The 9,323-nt window shown below is 38.9% G+C and overlaps 2 protein-coding genes across 10 annotated transcripts in view; one reads left to right on the plus strand and one right to left on the minus strand.

The window, feature by feature from the left end:
* Positions 1-107: 107 nt before the first annotated feature.
* Positions 108-8,866, minus strand: LOC115586959 (B-cell receptor CD22-like). The gene is made up of 10 exons (XM_030426458.1): positions 8,629-8,866; positions 8,036-8,341; positions 7,722-7,955; positions 7,454-7,558; positions 6,714-6,935; positions 3,325-3,663; positions 2,757-3,102; positions 2,610-2,667; positions 2,070-2,261; positions 108-1,687 (listed from the first exon to the last, which is right to left on the minus strand). The coding sequence occupies exons 1-9, from the start codon at positions 8,681-8,683 to the stop codon at positions 2,070-2,072; spliced, it is 1,857 nt and encodes a 618-aa protein (XP_030282318.1). The 5' UTR covers positions 8,684-8,866; the 3' UTR covers positions 108-1,687.
* The window catches only part of LOC115586975 (platelet-derived growth factor subunit A-like), a 135,154-nt gene continuing 126,215 nt past the window's right edge, over positions 385-9,323 (plus strand). For 8 of the 9 annotated variants that reach the window (XR_003984939.1, XR_003984940.1, XR_003984942.1 and 5 more), the window contains exons 1-2: positions 385-641; positions 1,373-1,503. The gene's annotated coding sequence lies outside the window, so the exon portion shown is untranslated. Of the gene's footprint in view, positions 642-1,372; positions 1,504-2,977; positions 3,042-9,323 lie in introns of those variants that run through there. The other variant, XM_030426540.1, reaches the window with a different exon arrangement.

Genomic DNA, 9,323 nt, shown 5'->3' on the forward strand with positions numbered 1-9,323 from the left:
GCATTTACTGCTGCTTTTTTTTTTTAATCGGAGCTAGATCTGACAACATGTTAATAAGTGAGGCTATACAAACAGTTAAGAGAACAAGGAGGAGACAGGTGAGTCAATTTTATTTAAACCTACAACCTTTAATCAATTCACCAAAAGTCAAAACACATTATTGGGTCTTGTGATCTACTTTATTGATGAATAATTGAGCAGAGTGGCTGTAAGACAACTAAAACTTAAAGCTTGATACTGTTTTAGTAGAACAAAAGCAGTAAAATGGCTTACATTTACAGCAGAAACAAAAACATTTGTGAAAGATTGCAATATAGGTAAATAGATAAATACATAGGTTATTTACATCGTTAAAAAAAAAGATCCACGCGGGGTTGAACGTTCATATAAATGTAGCTCGTGTAGCTTTGGCACACATACAGACCTCCGGCGGCCATTTTAGGGCACCAACGGTCAAGTCGACAACAGTTTGCCGTGCAGTCAGGTAGGGTTGTTGAAAGGCTGCTGTTTAAAACGACATGGAAAGCAAGTAAAGGAAAACATGGCAGGTGAAAGACGACCTGGCAATTATTGGCAGCAAAAAAAATCATCAACGTCTTCACAATGGACTCTGTTAAACCGCATACATACTTTTATTTTGGGTGAGTAAGTTATTTCATTATTAACTTTATTTCTGTTACTAACAAATGTTATCATAGTAACACAAGTTTAATTAAGTTTAAATACATGACATTTCATTGACAGAAGTATGCTAGTTGGTGCTATCGAAGCTATAGTTAGCTCACTTAACTGGTGTTAGCATACGGTAACCATTGATACCATGTATAGTAGACAACCGTTAGTTGACGTCGCCGCCATATTGGATGTAGCCGGTTTATCCGGTAAACGAATCGAAAAGTAGAAGTGAAAACTGTTTTCTGAATAAAAACTACCAACGTAAACATTTTACTGATTTTGATTAACTGTTTTTATATTCAGAGATTTATGTTAATTTCCGTACGGTACTAATAATGACAATCATTGAGACATAAAATTAAAGTCTGCAAATCAAAATAACACACTGCAACTGGCAGGGAGGCTGTTTTCTATTCTTTCAGCAGTGAAGTGATGTACTCCATGGCAGAGAATTATACACTACTCATAAATATAAAATGTAAGGAACATGTTTGAATTGTGGATGAGTCTTGTAAGAATCATCCAGGTAATGTGGATGATATTGACCAGTCTTTCAGCTGCTGACGTTACTTGTTTGTTGTAACTTTCTTAAGTTTCATAGAAATTGTAAGCAGTTTTTAAAAATATAGTTGTTGCTGTACATTGGAAAGTACCAGTGTCTACTTCTCGTATTAAACACAGCTATATGGTTTAACAGACTGGACCAGGGGTTAATCGGACCAACTCAAAGATCCTGGTTTGACTTCCTAAAACAGGCAGCTGGTGTTCCATCATCGCTCTGAAGTGTGCCCCTGAAATAGATGCTGGGTGTCTACCTGCTCATTCACGGTAAGCCTGTATAGAGAAGCTCATCAACTGAAGTCTCTAAATGCAAATACAATGCAGAGTAAATGAACAGAACAGTATCAAAGTTCTGTACATCACAGAGGCAGGTGTGTTGTTACATTCATTTGCTTTATGTTTTGTTTGTTGTGTTGTACACTGGTAGGAATCCTCTGCCTGGCCATGATGCCTGAAAGTAAAGAGAATAATGTATTACTGTCTTGTGGGTTACAACATCGAACAGCAGTTTTGTCCGTTTTTTGTTTTTTTTTAATAGGATTACATTTAGATTACAAGGGCACCTTTTAAAGTAAGCAAGTTTACTTTTCAACTTTTCATTAAAATCAGATTAGTTATGTGTTTATTGACAATGGGCGTTAATATCCTTGAATTTTACTTTTGATGATCATCCTAACATGGAGGTCTTGATGTGATATCAGGACCGCAGTGTTTAAAAAGTAATTTCCTACAAGTTTTGTCAAAATAGTACAATACACCCAACCTGTAATAAGCTATATCATTTTTACATTGTGTCCCTCAAGAGAGACGATGTTATAACAAGAGGTGCTCACTCAGGGGGCTTTGTTGGATTTAAAGTGGACAACAGCATAGGGGACGTGCTCTTGTTCTCGGGCCTGATGTGGCTGGAGGGTGCTGTAGACAGCATCTGTGTGTTTCTGATGGAAGTGGACACTGCTGTAGTGAAGATCATCCTGCTCTGTTGGTTGAGCTGAGATTTCGTCATACACAGGACCAGGGTTTAACTGATTGTAAGACAAGAGAAATGATATTATTTTATGATACACTGTATGTACAAAGCAAGCTCTTAGGTACCTTTTGCTTTTACAGTTAGTGAGTAAACATCATGTCTGTGATGAGTAACAGGATAAGTAGATAACTAATGTTTTACAAGACTGATGAGCCTGATACGGACTGCAGTAAACGTTTCTGTGTCAACAGACTAAATGTGTTAAGTTAAGAAATAAGAAATTGAGAGAATGATTGTAACATGATTTGTGAGTTTGAGCTGCTGTTCTGGCTCAGATGAAAGAGAAATTCTTTCCACAGTTTCTCTATTAATGTAGCAGAATTGTTCAAATTATTTTCTTTACCTGCTCCAAGTTGTTTGAGGTTTCACTCCGTGGAGATTGGCTGGGTGTCTTCTTTTTTCTTGTTGGTGACATTAGTGAATATAAGAATTAATTGGTGATACCATGTTAGTGTGTCACTGCTTAGAAACAGAGATCAGTGTTGCTTACCTAATCCAGCAAAAGACAGCGAGAAGTATTAAAACCAGGAGAGCAGCACACACTCCTGCAGCTGCTGCTGATGTTTGTTCCTGTTCAACATTTTGGACAGTCAGAGTTTTTTCACTTGAGCCAATGGTTCTTCTGCCAGTTTTGACCATACAGGAGTACCTTCCTTCATGCTGACTGCTGACTGGGTCTAGAACCAGGTGTTTGTTTTGGCTCTCTGGCAGGTTCAGAGGTCGACTGTTGAAGGTCCAGATGTAGTCTGTGTTCAGAGGACAGCTGGTGTTGCAGGTCAGTGTGACTCTCTGACCCTCTGTCACCACTGCAGAGGGAGTGAACGTCACTTTAAGACCTGAAAGATAGTTTGATCAGCAAATATGAAAGAGACATACTATCTCACAAGGTCTCATAACTATTCATCAAAATAAATTGTTTGTCAGTGTCTTCTAAAACAAGCCATAGTTAAAGGAGCATTGAACCTGCCTTTCAGTGTGCTGACTGCTGAGAGTACATCACATGGTTTGGAATCAATAATTCACTATTCAAAAATAATGTATTCAATCTGAAGAATTACCTGTTACAACCAACGTCACTCCAGAAAAATCTGACTGTTTCCATCCGTCTTGTGTCTGGATCTTGAATTTGTATTCTGCTGAGTCATTCCTCGTCAGGTCTTTAATTGACAGGGTGTGATGATTGTTCATGTTTCCATGGTACTCAACGCGACCTGCAACCTCACTCAGCTTTTCAGGATCCTTCTTACCACTTCTGATTATTTTATACCATAATTTAGACTGGGGCTGCTGGTTGTCAGGATGAGAATATTCACTTGAAATGTCCACTGAGGAGCCGTGAGCAGCACAGATTCTCCTGCTGACATAATTCACACTCCAACAGTTCTTATCCTCAGCACCTGAAATATAGATGAAGGACAAGAGACAGTTTGCTTTAAATGTGCTACAAGAAACTTTTTACCAGTTATGAACAATTCTAAATTTAATATTGATGCCACTATATGACGTATATAAACAAATGAGACCATAAGCAAGAAGATGAGCTTTTTTTGTAACTGATATGATTATTCTTCATGTCTGTCACTGGGTCAGATTCAGGCTTATTAGGGATAGATCAATTACGAAAATAGAACTATGAAGGATGAATTAAGGAGTCTCACTGCTGACACACTGTTGGTATGTCGCTAAAATAACGTTTTTTTCCCGTTTGTCTACGAGAATCCTTGGAGTAGCTTTAAATATTATTTAAACTAAAATTCCTCTGTTGAAGATGATGTCAACTTTTTAATAAATATATTTGTATACATTTTAGTAATACAGGCCTATAAGTCTCAATTTTGTATGCTATATGTAAGGGATAATACCCGGTGAGGTGTCCATAAACAGGAGTTAATGGACAACGCGGAGGCCTAAGAACCGTCGCTGCGCTTCGGACGGTTGCCTCTGCGAAGTCCATTAACTCCTGTTTATGGACACCTCGAAGGGCATTATCCCGCTTATACCATGGTCACTTGCCAAAGAAAAGAAATTCGGACCATTGATTTACATTTTCATGCGTTTTACAATCAAAATATAAAGTTTTTCACAAGCCATAACTTAGTTTCCCTGGTAACGCCTGAGGATTTGACTGATACCAGGAACAATCATTACTCTCCCGTAAGATTCTTATGCAACGGAGACGTTGTTCACTCCTCCAGTAAATAGGACGGACCATAGATACGACTTGGCAACGGGTGATATTCTAGTCCGCTCAGCGATGAGCCAGAAAGATAACGCTATGCTAGCAAGATTCAAACTCAATAACATTGCATACGGTTGACAAACAGTAAACATAATTTGACAGTATGCTAGCTAACACGATTAGCTAACTTACCAGTAATGTCATTGTCCCCAAATCAATAGCAAGATTTTCATGAACAAATGATTGGCTGTGTGTAACGTTACTGTGGCCGCAGCCTGAAGCAGAGAGTTGAACAGTGAACGGGATGAGAGATTATTCGCATATCAGTAAATTTAGAGGGGAAGTGAACTTTCTGCAGCTTGTGTGTTACAATCGCCACCCTGTGGTGTTCAGAGGATAAGACACTGAAGGACTGACGGACTGAACTCAGTGCTGGAAATAAAATATTCAGATTTCATACGCCAGCTAGCGCATTGATTTACAGCGGTGAACAGTCACTTTGACTGGAACTACTTAGTAGGTGTCCATATATCAGGGGTTAATGGACACCCTGCAGCCAATCCGAATCGAATATTCCCCCAGACCATGGTATAAGAATAATTATTACACACATATTTCTCTTTATTTCATGTCTAACAAAAATGATCATAAGACTGATGCAAAGAAATTTTTGTCGAGTCTCAACATCACATTGTGTGTGGTGTTATTAGCTCGGGGCAACACACCACTGCCCAAACTACTTAGAAAAGAAGACAGAACAAGAAGAGAGCGAGCTGTTTGCAGATACAGACACCACCACAGACACACACTTTTAGTGGATCAAATGATGATTGAGAGGAATAAACCTTGTATGAGTCCATACATGTTAATTTTCATCATCCTTTAAGAAAATGAACAAAGTCTTTGGGATCTAACTGTGAAAACGTATTTACAATTCACAATTAAGTTTTCAACAATTATAACTGTGTAATGATGCTGCATGTCAGAAAACCGAACCTCTAGACAAATACCAGTTAGCAGTATGTGTCAACTCAGTCTCTCTCTCAATCCCTGTACAATTTTTGCTCCCATATTAGCTCATACACTTATACCGTATTGACTCGAATATAGGACAAGGTTTTTTTCGATGAAAATTATGTGGAAAAAGTGGGGTCGTCTTATAATCGGGGTCTAACCGTTGACACATGCTGATAGTTGTCTGGGTCGCTACACGACCGCAACAGCAGAGGGCGCCAGCTTATTGTAGAGACGTCACTGACACTGTGGCTGCGGTTATCTGTCAATCACAGCGGAGAAGAAGTGACAGGAGATGAAAAATGGAGAGACGCGGTGATCTTACGGAGCAAAGTGGATTAAGTGTGGCAAGTTAACAGACATCTGAGGCGGAGCTATGATGCTGATTTTAAGATAATGAGATCAACGCAGCGGAGGGGCCAAACAATTGTCAGCCAGCCAAGAAATATAGAGTTATGGAGTGTAACGTCCGAAGATGGCAGGTCCAAAAAGACCGTCTGAAAACACTAACAGTTAGAGAAAAGCTTAACAGTAAGAGAAAAGCTTATCCTCAGAGTCTTTTTCTGAAGTCTTGAAAAGAGGGGTCGTCTTATAATCAGGGTCGTCCTATATTCGGGTCAATACGGTATATAAGAATGCAGGTTTCTTTTTTTTCAAACATAAACCTGATAAAAGTTGGCAGTTGGTTCTATCCTTATTGCCAGTTTGCAGGTTTACCTTTTTTGTTGTTGTTTTTGCATGTGTGCCACATTCAACGTCAACAACGCATTGTCACCGTGGTGACTTTTTGTATCTGTTAAATTCAATCTCTCTCAAACTCAGCGTTGATTGAAAAATCATTGAGTGCTGCTTGAATGGAGATGGATGGGGAAAAACGTTTCCATCCATCATAGCATCATAACAGGGGTCATGTTTACATCTTTGCCAACGGGAGCTGGAGCCGATAAATACCATGACCTGATAATACATGCCCTTTGTATACTGAAGTCCAATCAATTGTCTAGTGTGGAAGAGGTAACAGTGACTGACAGACATTTAACAAGATATTAATGCTGCAACTGCAGCCTAGAAGTGAAAAGTTAAGTTTACACTTCTGTCTGTCTGTGTGGTCCTCAGGAAGTGCTCTTGAGAGAATGTCACGTATTTCTACCCTCTAAAGTTGATATCTAGATTCTCACCCCTGCTTGTTGCAGACAGATGATTCAAAGACCCCATTCTATAAGTTACAACAGACCATGTTTGGTTTATACTCACAGACTGCAGCAGAGTGTAGATGTTTGAGGCCTTTTACGGCACAGGAGAAGCTTTCAGGAGATGAGATGGGAACTACATTCTTTATTACCTCATTCTGTCCCTCTGAGTTACTGCTCTTGTACACTCTCAAGGCAGTCTGAAGATCAGTCTGAGGACAGTTGGTGTTACAGGTCAGTCTGACATGGAATGGTGCAGCTGCAGGAGTGTTTTGAACATGCACTTCTGTTGGGAGAAGATGAAATATGTTTTACATTGATTCACTTGTTCTATGTCTATTATATAAATTACAGCTGTAACAAGCTGATTACATAAATTATGAAATACACCCTCACAACATGATTAGTTAAAAAGACAGAACATGATGAACTGTAGTTATTATGCCATCAACAAAGTAAAAACTAGATAAAAAGAAAGCAAAGACATGACAGTGTGCAGCGACACACACAGACATTTTGAGGGGGTTTTGCTGTACCCTTGTGGGAAAACAACTCTACAACAACTCTAACCCTGTTGCCTATATGTGAGCCAGCTTGGTTAATGTGATAGCATAACAAAAGACAATAATTCATGACATGATAAAACATGACATAGCATGTGTGGAGTTGTTTGGTTTGTTCTGTACAGTTTGATGACTATTTCGACATATCTCTAGATATAATGATCTCTAATGATAAAATACCAGTTTAAAGGAATTAGAGGCAGGGATGGAGGAGGATGATCCATGTCAGTGGAAACTACACCTGTTGGATATATGATGGAGCAGGGCTCATCCACTGATGTCTGCTTATAAGAACACATTTTCCCTTTAGCATAGGTCACACTGAAGCAGGCTGATGTGACAGAATCTGGACAAAAAGAAATTGTGTCAGTTTTTAGTGAATTTAGTTGATTTTTCATTTTGTGTCATAAGTGTTATAGTTTAATTTTCTGGTGCAGGAATATTTCTTATTAACACATTTAGTCAGTTTAGTTTTCTAACATGATAAGGAGTTACTGGTTGTCACTCACCCACTGAGACTTGAGGGGCTCTGAGATCCTCGTAGCCTTTGATAGCACAGGAGTATGTGACTGCTTCCTCACTGCTGACCAGCTGTTGGTACCAGGGAGACCAGTCCTCATAGAGAAACTCTCTGTTCTTGTACCAGATGTAGGCTGCAGGGTTTTCAGTCAGAGGGCAGCTGGTGCTGCACATCAGTGTTACTGTGTGTCCCTCTGTGGAGGGAATCACCTTCACCTGCAGGTCTGAGGGGATGAGGAGGAAAAGTAAGAATTCATATATTTATGTCAGACTTAAAGTAATTCATTACTGACGGTCACCGTACCTGCAACACGGAGCTCAATCATGCCTTGCTCACTCTGTCTGGATGTTCCTGCATCCTCTTTGCTGCTGCAGCAGTAAAGCTTTGCATCTCTCTCTGTCAGATCTTTGATTGTTAGATTGAAGTTGTTCTCTCCCAACATGTACTTAACATGACTGTCATCTGCAGGGAGGTTCTTCAGATTAAATGTAGATCCAATCAGCTGTACTTTGTACCATTTCATGCTTGTAGGTGGATGTTCAGCTGAGCAGGGCAGATCCACTGATGAACCTTTTAAAGCACAGATGCTGTTTGCTCGTCCCTGAACCCCTTTAACAGAAGATTATATCATCAGATATCTGGACACTTTTTGAAGTCTTGTATCAGTTCATATTCTCTGCAATAAGTCCATAATAGTCTGATTGTGAGGGATCATACTCTTATTCTGTAATGCATAAAAAAGCTAATAACAAGAAGAATTGGTGAAAATCCTGCCAGCTAACATTGATTCTATTGTTGCCTTATATCTTACTTTCACTCGTACACTCCTGAAAAACTTTAATCTATTTTTTTCAGTTAAATATTGTTATATAAGGAGTAAAAATGATTATTCCTACCTGAGAAACACAGCATGAAACCCATAAACACACATCCAGCTTCTGCCAACAACATGGCTGTCGTAGTCTTCAGCTTCTCATCAGAAAGTTGACTGTATTGAATTAACTTGTAGCAGCTGCTGTGTTTAGTAAAACGGATAAAACACAAAGAATATAAATAATGTTTAAAATCAGCAGCAGTCTTCTTACAGAGACAGAATGAACTGTTGTTCAGTGTAAGAGCGGCAAACACACACAGCTCTGCAGCCAGAACGTCACTTCCTTCCTTATTATCATTCTTACTACAAAAGAGACCTCTAATGAAAAATCTATGTACTGCAGTACTTATTTGATATCATTACTTGAGGTTATAGTTTCTATCTGTATTTTATCACATTATATATTTTTCTTTGATAATTCAGCAACGTGAAGCTAGAGTAAACTTTCTGTAGTTTTAAAGTTGGCACAATGAGAGCAGAGAGATGTGAAGCTCTCTGTGGTTGGTTTGTGGTGGAAAATTCATAATCACTGAAGGAAACTGAAAGTCTATGATCTATTTTATTGACTTCATTACATGCAGATCATCAAGTATTTTGACTGGACAAATAATTTGACAAAGAACATTAAGAGCACTGGAAACAGTCAGAAAGTGTGTCATGAGTCTTTCTGTCAAAGTTATCTGTGCTTTACATTACCTATGGGCCAGCACTGAGAGT

Source organism: Sparus aurata, chromosome 1, assembly GCF_900880675.1.
Source record: "Sparus aurata chromosome 1, fSpaAur1.1, whole genome shotgun sequence".
NCBI lineage: Eukaryota > Metazoa > Chordata > Actinopteri > Spariformes > Sparidae > Sparus > Sparus aurata.